The following is an 18,044-nucleotide window of genomic DNA, read 5'->3' on the forward strand; positions in this document are numbered from 1 at the left end:
CATGTTAAAACCAGCACCGATAGGCCAGTAAGGCGAGAACGCCTGCAGGGAAATTCTACACATAAATAGAACTAATCTCTTTAATAATTTCTTTGAAAAAGTCATACGGTTTACCACTATTTATCATAAATTTTTAAGGACAGAAGGCACCAGTATGATCATCTATTCTGACTTCTTATATAGAATAGACCCAGGAATGTCTCTGAATTAAATAAACATCCAACATAAAAGAAAATCTAATATTGGTTTTAAAATTTCCAATGATAGAAAATCCACCACAAGGCTTGGAAAGTTGTTCCAAAGGTTATATTTCCTTTCTGTGAAAGTTTGGTTTTGTTTTCTTCCAGGTCACTGATAAAAATTTAAAAGTACTGAGCCAAGAACCGATCCCTGTGGGACTCCTCTAAAAACACCCATGCTCAAGGATGATTGCCCAGATAGAATCCACTGTTCAGTTAGACGTGTTCTAAATCTCTTCAGTTTGCACCATGTTAATTGTGTATCATTCTAGTTTCTTAATCACAATGTAAAAAATCAAATAAAAATAGTACCTGCCTTAAAAAAGAGGAAACAAAGGGTATCTGGGGAATTATAGACCCAACAGCCTAACTTTGATACTTGGAAAGATACGGGAACAAATTATTAAACAATCGAGTTGTAAACACCTAGCGGATAACAGGGTTTTAAGTAATAGCCAACGAGTGCAAAGTACTAGACTTAGGAAGAAAAATATCAAATGCACAGCTACAAACTGGGACTAGCTGGCAAGTAGGTAGCACTGCTGGAAAGGACCTTGGGGTTATTTTCCCTCACAAATGGAATCCATGTCACAATGCGATGCTGTTGGGAAAAGGCCAAGAGCGTACTGGGGTGTGTTAACAGAACTGTTGTATGTAAGACCCATGAGGTGAGTGACCCAATACTGGTGAGAGCTCAGCTGGAGTGTACTGTCCAGTTGTGTAGTCCACACTTAAAGAAAGTTGTGGGCGAATTGGAGAGGGTCCACAAGACTGCAACAGAAATGATGAAAGGTTTAGAATACAGCCGAGGTCCTGCCTCAGCACAGGAGGGGTGGAAAAGGTGAGCTCTCAAGTTCCCTTTCAACCCGGCATTTCTATGGCTCTGTATCACATCAAATGCCTTACAGAAATCTAAACATATTGCATCAGCATTATTACCATCATCAAACAATCATGTAATGACATGAAACTAACCTCTCAGGTTACGTCCATGAATCCACAGTGACTGGAATTAATTCTGTTATCCGCCTCTATTTGTATGTTACTCAAGAAGCTCTGCTTCCGGCTGCCTGCAGATTCAGCTGGAAATTGCTCTAACACAACATATTGGTTACAAATTAGGAAGGATTTTCCTTCCTAAACTCTGGTTTCATTCCCTTTCCACATAGACACCGGACTCCCCTCCTATTGAATAGAAGCATAGCTTGAATGGCTAAATTTTAAATCAATCACATTACCCGGCTTGGACCTGATCCAATGGTCTTCAAAGTCAATTGAGAGCCTAACACTGTCTCCAGAGGGCTCTCAGACAATGTTAAGATGCTGGTGGCTATGGAGCGGTACTTACAGAGTTGGAAAATGGAGAGTGAGGACACAAACATTCGTCTGCAGAGACGGCTGCTCTCGTCATCACAAACAGAACAGGAAGAAAAGCCCTGTGTCTTTGCAGATTGGGTCCCATGCACCTCTCCAAACATTTCTTTTCTCAAAAGCTCTACTTTTTCAACAGTATTTCTCTGGGAGTTTGAATACACAGAGCAAGTAGATCTCTTATTTCTCAGAGATTTCCATTTTGCAGTAAGCCATCTCATCCATTTGCTTGGCTTTGCAGCTAGGGGTAGCGGAATTTTTTGCAAAGACCCTTGTCATAACTTCACCACCATGATGAAACAAATCTGATAGTTCCCACATTAAATGGATCCCATAACAGGGATCCCTGAAGTAATGATAGCAACATTGAGTCTACTTGCAAACCTCGAAGATTCATACCTGCAAAGATCTCCAAAATCACCACATTATGCACCTTCAAATCCATCCTCAGGTCTCACCAAATGCCACAATCACCAGGAGACACTGAAGAATGGCAGCTGTTGTGTCACCTCTGCTCATCACATCTGTCGTTATTTTCTACACTCTTATCTCCCAACTATGCTGTTGATCACATCCATTTATTTCCGACTCATGCTACACAGAGTGAATATTTTTGGGAGAGCTCCCTTCCTTGCCTAGAAGGGACTGGGATCCTAAAGAGGGGCCTCGATCTCGGACCACAGAATAACACAATAATAATAACTGCCAGGCTCTTCAAATCGAGATTGCTTTAAAATCCCACAACGGCCATCCTGTTCTGTTCATCCTCACTCAGACTCTGACTATGGAGACCTTAGAAACACCTGCAATTGTCACAGAAATCCTGCAGCTGCTGAATCAAGATGCTCCCATTTGACCCTGTCTATCTATGACATTCTATGTAACAGATCATGAGGATAAACCTGGGCTATATTAAACAGCCCCTCCCTTTTGTGTTCTCATTTATAATAGTTGTCATGTCTGGTATTCTTGTCCCTCATTTTTGGCTGGGACCCCTGAGGCCAATTAGCTAATGAGCTTTGTTGACAACACTGTAGGGACACACTTCTGCACCCTTCTTCTAGAAGTTTTAGAAAAGAGTAGGTTGATGTTATGTTTCTTCATTCCCCAGGGAGAAGCCAATGGGTTCTGTGTCTCCATGTGCCAACTCACTCATTTTCTTGGCAAGACAGAGAATTGCTACAGGGAGATGGAGGAGATGGCGTTGGTGTTTCCTGATTGGATCAAGAAGGCGGCAATTAAGAGAACCATGAATAGGAAGATATTTAAATGACTGGTCATTGGCCAGGCCCAAGAGAATGAACTCTTCTACCATGGTGGTTGTCCATTGAAATGTATTCATTCTAGGCAGAAGGCTGGCCCCTGCCCAGAGGTACTGGCTTGTCAGCAGAGAAACTGAAGTCGCCCTGGTAGGATCCTGTGTTCCCTGATGAGGCTGGCTGGTGAGTCACCTGAATGAGAGACAGGATGGTGATGAAAGGGCAGAAGTGGCATGACTCACTCATGCTGTTCTGACATTTTTCACCAACTTCAACTGAGAGAAGTTGCTGCAAGTGTGAGGGGCAGGCAGAAGTGACCCTGCCCACCTAAACAAAGATGATCCCCCAAGAACTCCCAAGGGAAGGGTGAGCTAGCTTGAGGAGCAAATGCATGTCAGATAAGAACACAAGAATATAGGCATGGCCCTACGCGGTCAGACCAAAGGTCCATCTAGCCCAGTATCCTCTCTCCCTACAGTGGCCAATGCCAGGTGCCCCAGAGGGAATGAACAGGACAGGTGATCATCAAGTGATCCATCCCCTGTCGCCCATTCCCAGCTTCTGGCAAACGGAATCCAGGTTAATTCCATAATTCATCAAACATCAGTCTGAAATCTGATCTCTTTAATTCAGGCTTTTATACAGGGTAAATACGATTTGCGCCATTAATGAGAAAATTAAACCTAACCCTCCCTGACTGAAATATTGTCAGGTACATTCTCGATGTACATAATTGAAGTACAATCAGTTGCTCATTGCCACATTAAGTTAATTACACCCACCGGTAACCTGCAGCTGGTTCACTGTAGTAGGGATGGAGTGTCTTGGAATGGCTGCAATCTTTTTTCTGTGCTCACATGATAAGAACATAAAAACATAAGAATGGCCATACTGGATCAGACCAAAGGTCCATCTAGCCCAGTATCCTGTCTTCTGACAGTGGCCAGTGCCTGGTGTCCCAGAGGAAATGAACAGAACAGGTAACCATCAAGTGATCCATCCTCTGTTGCTCATTCCCAGCTTCTGACAAACAGAGGCTAGTGACGCCATTCTTGCTCATTCTGGCTAATAGCCATTGATGGACCTATCCTCCATGAACTTATCTAGTTCTTTTTTGAACCCTGTTATGGTCTTGGCCTTCACAACATCTTCTGACAAGGATTTCCACAGGTTAACTGTATGTTGTGTGAAGAAATACTTCCTTTTATTTATTTTTAACCTGCTGCCTATTAATTTCATTTGGGGGCACATGCTTCTGTACTGCTGTTTAGGCTGACACACTCCTTGTTTCCAAAATGTTAGAGTTACATTTGAGTCAATCGACTTCAGTCACTCTACTAAAACTAAAGTGAGTGTGGCCACACTGGGTATGTCTAAGGTGCAGTCACTGGGTATAGCTACCGTACATCTAGGAATGGTTATTATTTTTATCTGTTTTTTTCTGTAATACCGTTACGTTAAGAATAAATGTGCTGGCTTAGAAAGCACCAGGAGGTACCTGTCACTGTTTGCAGTTCATTGTTCGGAGCCCTTGATGAGAAAGCAACACCTAGGCAGTGTGCATTGGGTGGGGTGTCTTGTGGGGGGTCCCCCATGTATAGCAGGGCGTTGTTCATTCCTTAATACCCACAGTTAGAAAGGCCTGGCACAAAGGTCCTTGCTCAGTGACAGGTGATGGCTGGAGACCTGACTGGACATTCCAGGAGTGGACCAGGGAGAGGGATACAGGTACAGTGACCCTGAGTCTGTGACAGTTTGCATTAAGGAAGGGGAAATGTAATGAATGCTGGTGACCAAAGGTGACTGCAAAGATGCATTGGGATTGTTGCATAATGTCCATGTGCTTTGGAGAAGAAGGATGTGTTTGTGCCTGAGATATCGGCCTAAGAGTAGACAAAGTCGGGCTTAATTCTTTGTTCTGCCATGGAATCCTTGTGTGACAACTGGGAAGTCCCTGCATCTCTCAGTGCCTCATTCCCCTGCTGGTAGAATGACGATGGTAATATGTCTCTTCTGTCTGTTGAGATTTTAAGGTGTTCAGGACAAGGATTGCCACTTGGTGTGTGTTTTCACGTCACCATGGGCCCTGAACTTGGTTGGGGACTCTAAGCACAACCATAAAAATTTGCTTTTTTTTTATTAATGAGATCCTCACATTCTGTGAATGGTATAAAATTACCAAAGTATTGTACACATACAGTTAAATACATTACAGGATGCACAAATTTACTGCCACTGCTGTTCAGGAAACACCTTAAAACAGTGATTTTCAACCTTTCCAGACTACTGTAGTCCCCTCAGGTGTCGGATTTGTCTTGCCTACCCCAAGTTTCACCTCTGTAGGGAGTCAGGGTGGCTTCCCCCCAAACCTGAGGGCAAAGAGCCACTCTCTCAGCTGGAGGGTGCGGGGCCAGACCAAGCTTACTCCACGCCGTGGAAGGGGAGGGGTGGACCAGGAAGTATAAAGGGCAGGGCCCTTAGCCCAGTCAGGGGAGGGAGGCAGATGCAGACCCTGCTGCTGGGCCAGGGGCTACCAGGGCTGCCCACTGCTGAGTACCCGGAGGAGCTGGAGGAGCCTGAGGGGGAGGGGGACCTGGAGGTGCCAGCAGCCGAGTACTCGGAGGAGCTGGAGGAGCCTGACGGACTCGTTTGAGGGACCAGGTAGGAAGGAGCCCAGGACAGAACTGGATAGAGCAGTGGGTCTGTTTGGTCAGCGTGCTGTGGAGGGACCCCGCTGACCCAGTGGTGGGACTCTCACCCCGCCACTGTCAGAGCCCTGGGCTGGAACGCAGTGGAGTTGGGTGGGCCTGTGTTCCCCTACCCCGGCCAATCTGCCTCGGGTAACAAAATCCCGATAGAGCTAGAGACCCTTGCCAGTGCTCCCTGGCCTGAGAGGTGCTTTATAGACCCTTGCCAGCGCTTCCCAGCCGGAGGGGCATGTTATAAACCCTTGCCGGCACTCGCCTGCCCAAAGGGAGCGTTACAGATCCTTGCCAATGCTCCCCTACCCAAGAGGCGCTAGAGGTTCTTGCTGGCTCTCACCTGCCGGAGGGGCACGTTGGAGACTCTTGCCGGTGCTCGCCTGCATGAGGGGCAGGCTGGAGACTCTTGCCGGCTCTCGCCTGCCCAAGGGGCACGTTGGACACTCTTGTCAGCTCTCGCCTGCCCGAGGGGCACGTTGGACACTCTTGCTGGCTCTCGCCTGCCCAACGGGTGCGTTAGAGACTCTTGCCGGCTCTCACTTGCCCAAAGGGAGTGTTATAGATCCTTGCCAATGCTCCCCTGCCCAAGAGACGCTAGAGGCTCTTGCTGGCTCTCACCTGCCCGAGGGGCAGGCTGGAGACTTTTGCCGGCTCTCGCCTACCCGAAGGGCGCGTTAGAGACTCTTGCCAGCTCTCATCTGCCCGAGGGGCACGTTGGACACTCTTGTCGGCTCTCACCTGCCCAAGGGGTGCGTTGGACATTCTTGCCGGCTCTCGCCTGCCCAACGGGTGCGTTAGAGACTCTTGCCGGCTCTCACCTGCCCGAAGGGTGCGTTATAGACCCTTGCCAATGCTCCCCTGCCCAAGAAATGCTAGAGGCTCTTGCTGGCTCTCACCTGCCCAAGGGGCACATTGGAGACTCTTGCCAGCTCTCACCTGCCAGAGGGGTGTGTTGGACACTCTTGCCAGCTCTCACCTGCCCAAGGGGCACGTTAGAGACTCTTGCCGGCGCTCGCCTGCCCAAGGGGTGCGTTGGGCACTCTTGCCGGTGCTCGCCTGTCTTAGGGGCGCTAGAGACCTTTGCTGGCGTCCCTCCCTCCACTAATTCCCTAGTGACAGATGGCATGATGCAGGCCGGCCAGTGGGACAGTACCCACCACCCTCTAGCGGCTCAGTGGGCCAAATGAGGCAGGTCACAACCCCACTTAAAAACTACTTGCTTACAAAATCAGACATAAAAATACAAAAGTGTCACAGCACATTACTGAAAAATTGCTTACTTCTTCATTTTTACCATATAATTATAAAATCTATTGGAATAAATATTGTACTCACCTTTCAGTGTAGAGACATATAAAGAAGTTACTGTCTGTATGAAATTTTAGTTTGTACTGACTTTGATTGTGCTTTTTTATGTAGCCCGTTGTAAAAATAGGTAAATACCTAGATGAGATGATGAGCCTCCTGGAAGAGCTCTGCATACCCCCAGGGGTACCTGTACCCTGGTTAAGAGATACTTCCTTAAAATATTAAACCAAATTATATTATTTTTACACAGCCAAGACTATTCATGTCACAAAACTATGACCTTGGAATTAGGCTTGGGAGGGATTACTTCTACCTCTGTAAATGACAATAAACGTCATTTCCACCATACACACACAAACCAACAAAGTATTTCCATTGACAATAATCAAATTTTACCTCTGGGAAAAATAAGAAAAATCTGCTTGAGAAATGGTTCGAGTTTGATTTACAGATATTGACTTTGACACTTTGACATGTAATGTGAACAATTTGTGTTTTAATGGTTGCAAATCTTGATCTTTTAAATCTCGACGCCTAATGTCATTAAATAATTGTTGTCTTTGTTGTTCTTATTGCTTCGCACACACTCCTATTTCTTGCAACTGTGAACATTTAAGTTGATGTATATAGAAAAAAGTTCTTAAAATGAACATTGATATTATCTGTGAAAACTATTAAAATGCTAACAATTGAATTCTGCCACACCTGCTTCTAGTACAGAGAACCAGCACGCTGGAATATATTGGGAAAGAAAATAGAATAGTTAATCATACATGGCTTTAGAAATGGAGGTTCTTTTTCAGTGCAACTGCTGCTACTGCCAGAGGCGGCTCCAGGCACCAGCACGCCAAGCGCGTGCCTGGGGCGGCAAGCTAGAGGGATGCTCTGCCGGTCGCCACGAGGGCGGCAGGCAGGTTGCCTTCGGCAGCATGCCTGAGGAGGGTCCGCTGGTCCTGCGGCTTCGGTGGACCTCCTGCACGCTGACGCCGAATCCGTGGGACTGGCGGACCTCCCACAGGCCTGGCTACTGCAGGGCTAGTCTAGTGAAGTCCACGATAACTTCCACATGAGTTGACTATGTCTTCATAGTGAGGTCTGACCTCCGACCAGATGCCTGTGTGCTCTGCCACAAAACTAATTCATACCAGTAATAACCATTATTAATAACAATGGTTGCATGGGCCATGAATGAGCCAGCCTCAATTGCAATGAGTAGTATCTTACTCTGCAGGTGGACCTATTGATTTCAGTGGGCCTGTATTAAGAAACCCTCGGACAGCTGAATTCTGCAATCTCACTCTCAAAGTCCATGTATTTGGCACATGGGTAGGAGGGATCACCCGACTTCTCTGTAGGGCTTCATTGTCCAAATCACAATTTAGCCCAGGAGACTGGTCATGGAGCAAAGTTCTACTTAGCTGGAGTAAATTTGTCACAATCTGCCCCATTGAAAATGAGTCCTGCCTCATAGAGGCAATGGAGCCAGGATGGGAAGCCACTTTTATTTCCTAAAAAACCCTGCCAGATGACAATGATTTTTATTTTGTCTAAAACATTCATAGAAATGTTTTGGACTTTCACTGAAAGCTCTAACCCCACAATTTACACACCCCTGCACTCCCTGCCCAAGTTTTTGTCAGCTCTGCTAGATCTTTCTTTTTAAATGTAAATTTGTTTGTAAAATATGAATAAATTTCAACGTTTAGCTTTAATGAAAACCCACAATGTTCTGTATTACAGGTCAATTTCCATTTAATGAAAAAAGACATTTTCTCGAGGTAAGAAAAAGCAAACAAACAATTGAGATGGAATTTCCCCTTTCAGTTCTCCCGGTTTGCTTTCTTTTCAGAGAGAAAAGCGGTGCCATAAAGACCCTGCCCTAGTATCCCCAGAGGTGCCGTAGTGCTCATTAGCCAATTGGTCTCAAGGAACTGCAGTACCAGTGAGAGAGGAAAAATAATCATGGGGATTGAAAATAAATAAATGGGAACTGGAAATAGAGTCATGCATTTGCCACTGGTATCCATCACTGAATGCAATCTCTATGCTCAGTTTCATTGCATGATACGGGTTTTACAGATCTAAGACCAGGCATGGAAAGTTCGTTGTTGTGTTAGTAGAACTTATTACTTTTGAGACTAGTTCACTAGATGATCCATTGCTAGATATCATACATCACATGAAATTTGTATCTTTGTTCAAATACCAGGTAAGCGAGCAGCCACCATGGAGAACCAAACTGCAGTGACAGAGTTTATCCTTCTGGGCTTCACAGATGTTCGCTGGCTGCAGATCCTGCTCTTCGTTTTGTTACTTATCACCTACGTTTTGACCATAGCAGGAAATATTCTCATTATCTCCATCACTCTAGTCAGCCAGCGCCTCCAGACGCCCATGTATTTTTTCCTCAGGAACTTCTCGCTTTTGGAGATCAGCTTCACCTCAGCGTCCATCCCGAAAGTTTTGTTCAATGTGGTGTCGGGCTGCCAGTCCATATCTGTGGCTGGGTGCTTTGCACAATGTTTATTTTATCTCTCTGTGGGCACTGCTGAGTTTTGCCTGCTGGCAGCCATGTCCTTCGATAGGTTCGTGGCCATCTGCAACCCCCTGCACTACACATCCATCATGACCAGTCACTTCTGTAACTGGCTGGTGCTGGCCTCTTGGTTTATTGGTTTCGGGTATGTGCTTGTCCCCCTTGTTCTATTGTTCCGGTTGCCATTCTGTGGCCCCAACATCATTAACCATTTCTTCTGTGACAGTGCTGCATTGCTTGAACTTGCCTGCACAGACACCCGGCTCCTAGGACTCCTGTCTTTCCTCTTGTCCACAGGCAGCATATTGGGCACTTTAGCCATCACTGTCTTCTCCTATTTCAAGATCATCTCTGTGGTGATGCGCATCCCCTCCGTCGCTGGGAGGCAGAAAGCCTTTGCCACTTGTGCCTCTCACATCACCATGGTCTCCATGGTGTACGGCAGCTGCATCTTCCTGTATGTGAAGCCCATGGGGAGCAACAGGCTGGACCTCAGCAAGAATGTGGCTGTTCTCAACAGCATTGTGTTCCCTCTGCTCAACCCCTTCATCTACAGCCTGAGGAACAAACAGGTGAAAGAGGCCTTGAGGGAGGCTCTCAGGTGGATCACAGTATTTTCTAAGAACTCCAGATTTTGATATTATGGTGACAAGTAGAAACAAGGTTGAATCTATCTATCTAATAAAGGTGCAAATCGATTTCAAATTGTGCAGCAACAAAACTCAGACCAATGAAGAGCTTAATGCCAAATTTCGTCACCATTCTTCATACCGATGGGTATATTATTTTGCAGGTAGGCCCACAATGGCTCTACTTAAAGGGTGAAGATGACCAGAATGGGAGGAAAGGTCTCTGAATCTGGCCCTCTCCTGCTCTGGGTTTGCATCTTGCCTTTTTACTGTGCTTTTCAATAATCCACAATCTTTACCCTCCAGACAGCAAATCAGCTTTTCTTAAACCACATGCCCACATACATCTGTGCTGGCTGACTGCACCTCTTGATTCCAGGGGGTTAGTTTGAGTCAGGGTTGCCAGTTTTAGTTGGATGTATTCCTAGAGGTGAGAACCGGTAAGTCACTGCCTCTCTCATTGCCTCATTCTCCATCTTGTAGAATGAAGAAGGTGATATCTTATTTCTCTGCTACTTGGTGTGTGTCAGGAGAGCACCATGAGCTCTGAACTTCGTTGCAGACTCTAAGCACAATCATACATTTTTTTTTTCATTTATGAGACACTTACGTTCTATGAATGGTACAAAGTTACCAAAATGTTGCAAAAATATGAATAAACATAACCTATAGGATGTGAAAGTTCTTTGCCAGTGCTGCTTGAGAAACATCTTAAAACGTGGTGTCAGATTATTTGTTATCTATATAGAGTCGGAACTGTGCATACTACAGAATTATGACCTTCTAGCTAGGCATGGAAGTATATTTTATTGGTAAATGCCTGTAAATGTTGATTTTAACTGTACACATACAAACCTATGAAAAAATATTTCCGATGACACTATAAATTTTAAGATAGGCAAAGTAAGAAAAACCTGCTTGAGAACTTAGAGTTCCAGTTAAGGAATTTATTTTGTATATTTGGACATGTAATTGTCTGTTACAGCTACCCCCCTACTCCATTTTGTTTCTTACAGCTGTCCCCATACTCCATTTTGTTTTTGTTCTCCTCCTGTGGCCGCCCCTCCCTGGCTATTAAGTTGTTTACCAGGGCCACTGCCCTTCTCAAAGGGAGGGCCCCTTAAGTTGTTTACCAAGAGCCATTGCCCTTCTCAAAGGGATGGCCACTTGTGCTGTGTGCTAAGTGGGACCACTGCCCTGTTCAAAGGGTTGGTCCTGTTATCACCTTGTTAAACCTGGGCTTTGTGTAGGGTAGGCAATGTCCAGAGCTGCAAGATCTAATGTGTTTTTAAGATCCTGGGCATGAGTCATAGGCCTCATGTGCTTTTGAGTCCTGAGGTGTGAACTCACACCTATTGCACAGGACTCTGCCCAGGCATGTCTCTGTGCTCACCTGCAGTTTTTCCCTGTGTCTCCTCCCCTGTGACAGAGGGAGCCTATCAGGATTACTGGCGGGAAACTGCCTGTATCTGCCTTTAAAAACAGGCATTTTTAAAACAAACATCGGAAAGGTTCCTGCATTGCTGCCTGGTCTGACCAGCCAGGGATTCTGGGGGGTCCTTTCTCCGCTCTCGTTTTATTTTTGAGCGTACCTCCATTTTTTTTAAAAACCCCTCCCATGAAGAACAAATTGCTGCCTGAGAGATCTCCTGATTATCGAGACCGTACCGAGCCCTCCTTGCTTCTTCTGATGTTGTTGCTGCTTCTGCCTTTGCTGCTACCTTGGGGACTGGTAAGAATCCCTCTGTGAAACTTTCTATACTTTTATTTTATTATTTTAGCTGCTGGCTCTGTTTCCCCAGAACACAGACTCAAGCTAAACCTTGGTCTGTGTCTTAAAACCTCTCTTAAACCCCACGGCGCTTTGCTGCTAAAATAAGTTTGTGCTGCCGTGTCATAAACGGAGTGTTAAGGGTTAATGTCTCTTCTACCTGTAAAGGGTTACAAGCAGGGAACCGGACACCTGACCAGAAGACAAGATACTTTTACATTTGGGTGGAGGGAAGCTTTTGTGTGTGTTCTTTGTTCATTGTGTGTTCTTCTCTCGGAGGGTCTGAGAGAGACCAGACATTACTACAGGCTCTCTAAGTTTCTTTTCAAATAGTAAGTAAAAACAGGTGGTTTAGGCTTTTTGATTGTTTTACTCTATTTGCAATTGTGGATCTGGCTGGTTAACTTTTATATGTGTAGTTGCTGGGAATATTTTGATTTGTATTGGTACTGGGGGGAAAGTCTCTTTCTGGTGTCTGTAAGCTATAGGACCCTGTAATAGTTACATCTTGAAGTTACAGAGATAATTCTTTACTTTTCCCTTTCTTTTATTAAAAGATTTCTTTTTAGAGAACCTGATTGATTTTTTCCCCCTTGTTTCCCTTGTTTTATTCCAGGGGATTGGGATAACTCACCAGGATGGGTGGGGGAGACGGGAGGGGGAGAGATAGAATCTCTCTTTGTTTTCCTTGAATCTGTTTGCCTCTTTGTGGAAGGGAAGGGAGATGCTTCTCTGTATGGTGATTTAAGAGGTTGGATCAGTATCTCTCAGGATAGCCCAGGGAGGGAAATTCTGGGAGGGGGAAAGGTGGGGGAATGGTTTATTTCTCTTTAAGAACCCAAGGGATCTGGGTTCTTGGGGTCCCCAGGGAAGGTTGGGGAGGTCAGAGTGCCCCAAAACACTATATTTTTGGGTGGTGGCAGCGCTATCAGATCTAAGCTGGTAATTAAGCTTAGAGGATTCAGGTGCTAGTATCTCATTTTCTGAACTCTAAGGTTCAGATCTGAGAGGGAATGCTATGACATGCAGTTAAGCTCTGCTCCTGTGGGCTTTGCTTTGGGGCACACTGCCTTCAGCCATATCCACTGCTGCAGCCACCATCCCTTGGTTTCCTTGGGGGGCTGCCTTGGGAGCTGTATCCTAGGCACATACTACTCTGCCCTCTACGACTTCGCCATAGCATAAGGTGCACAGTAGGTTTTGCTTTTAGTTTAATAAGTCATAGTTTGCTAAGATTGTAGCGCTTGTAAGTTTCACCTGCCTTGCTGTAGTGGCTGTTTTGTTGCTCCATATAGTTGCTTGTTATAGTTTGCTTAGAATTGTGGTATTTGTTGTTTTGCCTAGTCGTTGGTTAAGATAGATTTAAAAAAGCCATTGCCTGGTCGTATTCTGTACCTGTTTTGTTACTTTGTATAAGCTGCTGGTCATTTTATATAAATTTGATTAAGTTAGAGGATAGATAAGGTTTTTGCTGTTTGATTTCGTCTTCCCGCTGTCCCAATCTCTCCCTGAACTTTCCCGTGTCTGTTTTTCCCCCGCTCCAATCTCCCCCTCGGTGTACTTCCCCGTGTCTCCCTGTTGTAACCCCTTGCTGCTTCTCCCTCGTGTAAGCTCCCAAATCCTTTGCCGCTTCTCTTCTTTTTTTTGGGTGTCCCTCCAGCCCTTCCTTACACCTCTCTGCTGCCTCTCCCTGTATCCCCTGTGTTCGTGCCCCCGCTCCTCCGCTGCCCCTCCGCTCCCGCAGATCCCATCACACCGCTCCGTTTGTCCGCACCCCGCCGCTCCGCTGCCTCTCCGCTCCCGCAGATCCCATCGCACCGCTCCGTTTGTCCGCACCCCGCCGCTCCGCTGCCTCTCCGCTCCCGCAGATCCCATCGCACCGCCCCGTTTGTCCGCACCCCGCTGCTCCGCTGCCCCTCCGCTCCCGCAGATCCCATCACACCGCCCCGTTTGTCCGCACCCCGCCGCTCCGCTGCCCCTCCGCTCCCGCAGATCCCATCGCACCGCTCCGTTTGTCCGCACCCCGCCGCTCCGCTGCCTCTCCGCTCCCGCAGATCCCATCGCACCGCTCCGTTTGTCCGCACCCCGCCGCTCCGCTGCCTCTCCGCTCCCGCAGATCCCATCGCACCGCTCCGTTTGTCCGCACCCCGCTGCTCCGCTGCCCCTCCGCTCCCGCAGATCCCATCACACCGCTCCGTTTGTCCGCACCCCGCCGCTCCGCTGCCCCTCCGCTCCCGCAGATCCCATCGCACCGCTCCGTTTGTCCGCACCCCGCCGCTCCGCTGCCCCTCCGCTCCCGCAGATCCCATCACACCGCTCCGTTTGCCTGCACCCCGCTGCTCCGCTGCCCCTCCGCTCCCGCAGATCCCATCGCACCGCTCCGTTTGTCCGCACCCCGCCGCTCCGCTGCCCCTCCGCTCCCGCAGATCCCATCGCACCGCTCCGTTTGTCTGCACCCCGCTCCTCCGCTGCCCCTCCGCTCCCGCAGATCCCATCCCACCGCTCCGTTTGTCCGCACCCCGCCGCTCCGCTGCCCCTCCGCTCCCGCAGATCCCATCGCACCGCTCCGTTTGTCCGCACCCCGCCGCTCCGCTGCCCCTCCGCTCCCGCAGATCCCATCCCACCGCTCGGTTTGTCCGCACCCCGCCGCTCCGCTCCCCTCCGCTCCCGCAGATCCCATCACACCGCCCCTTTGTCCGCACTCCGCCGCTCCGCTGCCCCTCCGCTCCCGCAGATCCCATCGCACCGCTCCGTTTGTCTGCACCCCGCCGCTCCGCTGCCTCTCCGCTCCCGCAGATCCCATCGCACCGCTCCGTTTGTCCGCACCCCACTGCTCCGCTGCCCCTCCGCTCCCGCAGATCCCATCGCACCGCTCCGTTTGTCTGCACCCCGCCGCTCCGCTGTCCCTCCGCTCCCGCAGATCCCATCCCACCGCTCGGTTTGTCCGCACCCCACTGCTCCGCTGCCCCTCCGCTCCCGCAGATCCCATCGCACCGCTCGGTTTGTCCGCACCCCGCCGCTCCGCTGCCCCTCCGCTCCCGCAGATCCCATCACACTGCCCCGTTTGTCCGCACCCCGCTGCTCCGCTGCCCCTCCGCTCCCGCAGATCCCATCACACCGCTCCGTTTGTCCGCACCCCGCCGCTCCGCTGCCTCTCCGCTCCCGCAGATCGCATCGCACCGCTCCGTTTGTCTGCACCCCGCTCCTCCGCTGCCCCTCCGCTCCCGCAGATCCCATCGCACCGCTCCGTTTGTCTGCACCCCGCTCCTCCGCTGCCCCTCCGCTCCCGCAGATCCCATCGCACCGCTCCGTTTGTCCGCACCCCGCTGCTCCGTAACGTCCCTGAAGTGCTCTCCGCTGCTGCAGCCTGTTTCTTCCCTCAGCCTCTCCCCATTCTCCACGTGTCTTCCCATCGCTTGCACGTTCAGCGCCCTCCCCTCTTGCTGCTCCCAGACTCCCCTGAGGTGCGCTCCAGCTGCTCGTGTCTCCCGCACCTCCAGCCCGCAGGCTCCTGAAGGCTCTGGGCTTCCCCCCGCAGGGCTGCAGAGTCCCTCGCTGCTTGCAGCCGCACTCTCCTCTCATCAGTCGCCTCTGATCATTCACTCCCCTCCCCACTCCTCTTTCTTGACTCAGCTTTTAGCTACACTCTTGCAGTTATCTGCTATTACAACCTCACAAATCAAGTCATTAATTTTCTTCTATGCTGTTACATTGCATAATTTCACTTATCACCCATATTGGATCATTGCACTGTGATTCACATCTTACTTGTGGTTATAACACCCCATTGGTCGCCTCCACTTTTCTGATATACTTTGTATTTGCATTGATGCCACTGTGTTACATTGTATATATAGCTATTAACCAGTTAATACATTCTATCGGAGATTGTTGACCATTTCATATAGAAGCTACCATTTTACTTTGCATTTCTTTTTGGTACATTTTGCATTCCACACTGTATCTAGAGTTGTTCCTATATAAAGTTGAGTTGCTTATTGACTCTACTGTATCCCATTGTGCTGAACCCCACTTACTGCACCCCACTGTTAGAACTCCCTACACAGCTCAGTAAGAACCCTCCCATCACTGTCTATTGTAAACACCCTATACACTCCATCCCATCTTATTTCATTGTTAAATTCCCTTTTCCTTTAATAAAGAAATTAATTGGCACCCCACCTGTGTGGTAATTGCTCCCCAAGATCCCATATACCTGCGGGCAGGGACAGTAATGTTAACAATTTGTGTTTTCATGGCTATAAATCTTTATCTTTTTAATCTCAGTGTTTACGGTCACAAATAATTCTTGTCTGACTGCCATTGTCAACGTGTCTGGAATTGTGAAAATGTAAATGGATAAAAATAAGTTTAAAAAAAGCTTGAAACTCACTATTCTGTGAAAACTTAAATCAATATCAATATAAAAAAAGCTAAAAAAGATAATTTGATATTTTCTGTCAAAATTATATATATAAAAAAAAGAACGTTGAATTCTGCCAAGCTTCCTCATAGAACGGGCTGGACAATATTGGGGTGGGAATCGAATGGTTAATTGTTCATTCCTTTAGAAATGGAGGGTCTCTGTCAGCGCAACAGCAGTTACTGCAGGGCTGGTCTAATCCGATGAAGTCCACAGTCACCTTCACATGAGCTCACCTCTGTGTTCACTGTGGTGAAAGGTGTATTTATCTTTTACTTCATGGTATCTCCCATGTGGCCCAAGGCTTTGATTTCTAGCCTTTGTGGTGGCACATCTGCATTCAGTTCTTCATCCAGGCAGAGTGGACACTTGACTCCCAGTTTCCCACGGCCCAAATGAGTCCTCTAACCACTGGGAGATGGGGGGGCTCCACCATCTCCTCTTTTTTTCTTGAAGATCCTATCGAAATTTCATTAGCTTTTCATAAAAAAGCAGGTAATATACTCCAAATCAAAATGAAACAATTTGATCTGCGCAAAATGACTTTAAAAATGTTTTAAAAACAGAACAAAACAAAACATCCCACAGCAGTTTAAAAAAGAATAAGGTAATGTGTACTAATAAAAGGTTCTAGCTGCAGTGTAAAGACACTGGAGATCTTAGATCATCTAGTCTCACCTCCTGTGCAAAACAGGGCAGAGAAATCTGGTTATTCATGTACTGGGCCCAATACCTTGTTCTTGACTAAAACGTAACTTCAGATCTAATGGAATAATCATGTGAAGAGAGAGAATCTATCACTTGCCTTCATAATTTGTTCAGTGACTGGTTGGTAGATAGATTATCACATTAGCAGGTTAATGCCTTAAATCACGGTTAATACTATAAATCCCCAAATGTCAGTCTGAAATCTGATCTCTTTAATTCAGGCTCTTATACAGTGTAAATGTGATCTGCCCCATTAATGAGAAAATTAAAACTAACTCTCCCTGACTGAAATTTTGTCAGGTACATTCCAGATGTACATAATCGAAGTACAATCAGTTGGTCATTGCCACATTAAATTAATTACTCATGCCGGTAACTTGCAGCTGTTTCATTGTTGTAGGGATGGGTTATTCCTGAGCATCTCGGAATGACTGCAAACTTTTTTTTTGTGTGCTCACGTGATAATAATTCAGCTTCCCCTTTTCTTTACAGTATGTCTAGCTCTTTTTATAATCCCCATCACCATGGCATCTAATCATCTCTCATTACAACAAAGTCCCCTGTTAGATAGGACAGTATCATTGCTCCCATTTTCCAGAATGGAAATGAGACACCAAAAGATAAAAGCTGGAGTTTTCACAGAGGACTAAGGGAGTTAAGCAACCAAATCTCATTGAATTTTTAGGCTTAGATTCCTTAGACACTTTTGATAATTCCATCCTATATGTGTAGTACAGTGACAGTGGGGAACGAAATGTGGGTTTCACCCTCTGCAAATTTTTACCCCCATCCGTAGGTAAGTTGTTTCCCTTAAGGGATTTGGATGCCCAATGCCCTTTAATTGAAATGGGAATTGGAGTGTCGCATTTCTTTAGGCAGCTTTGACCCTGTCAGATTAATTTTTCATAAATCAGAATCACAATATTGATAGGAGCAACTCAAAAAAATTGGGGTTTACTAGAAAGAATACTTGTATTATATCACACAATTGCTTTATTCATTATCAAAAACCATCACGAAGAGACACTGAATGGAGAGTGTGATAGACCCAAACCAGTGGGGTGCAGGAGTCTGGTAGAGGGCAAATATACTGGTCAC

At 47.1% G+C, this 18,044-nt stretch overlaps 2 protein-coding genes across 2 annotated transcripts; one reads left to right on the forward strand and one right to left on the reverse strand.

Annotated features, from left to right (window-relative positions):
- Positions 1 to 9,105: 9,105 nt before the first annotated feature.
- On the forward strand, positions 9,106 to 10,053 carry LOC127031671 (olfactory receptor 6C75-like). Its single transcript, XM_050918754.1, has one exon. The coding sequence runs from the start codon at positions 9,106 to 9,108 to the stop codon at positions 10,051 to 10,053; it is 948 nt and encodes a 315-aa protein (XP_050774711.1).
- A 374-nt stretch (positions 10,054 to 10,427) lies between these two features.
- On the reverse strand, positions 10,428 to 14,742 carry LOC127031672 (uncharacterized PE-PGRS family protein PE_PGRS20-like). The gene is made up of 2 exons (XM_050918755.1): positions 13,590 to 14,742; positions 10,428 to 10,468 (listed from the first exon to the last, which is right to left on the reverse strand). The coding sequence occupies exons 1-2, from the start codon at positions 14,740 to 14,742 to the stop codon at positions 10,428 to 10,430; spliced, it is 1,194 nt and encodes a 397-aa protein (XP_050774712.1).
- Between the last annotated feature and the right edge of the window lie 3,302 nt (positions 14,743 to 18,044).

The sequence above is a fragment of the Gopherus flavomarginatus genome, chromosome 11, assembly GCF_025201925.1.
Source record: "Gopherus flavomarginatus isolate rGopFla2 chromosome 11, rGopFla2.mat.asm, whole genome shotgun sequence".
Classification (NCBI taxonomy): Eukaryota; Metazoa; Chordata; order Testudines; family Testudinidae; genus Gopherus; species Gopherus flavomarginatus.

Excerpts from the sequence above, each read along its gene's own strand:
- LOC127031671 (XM_050918754.1), top strand. The coding sequence starts at position 9,106 with ATGGAGAACCAAACTGCAGTGACAGAGTTTATCCTTCTGGGCTTCACA.
- LOC127031672 (XM_050918755.1), bottom strand. The coding sequence starts at position 14,742 with ATGGGATCTGCGGGAGCGGAGGGACAGCGGAGCGGCGGGGTGCAGACA. Across the intron at positions 10,469-13,589 it reads AGAGGCAGCGGAGCGGCGGG|GAATACATCCAACTAAAACT; the intron begins GTGCGGACAAAC and ends TCTCACCTCTAG.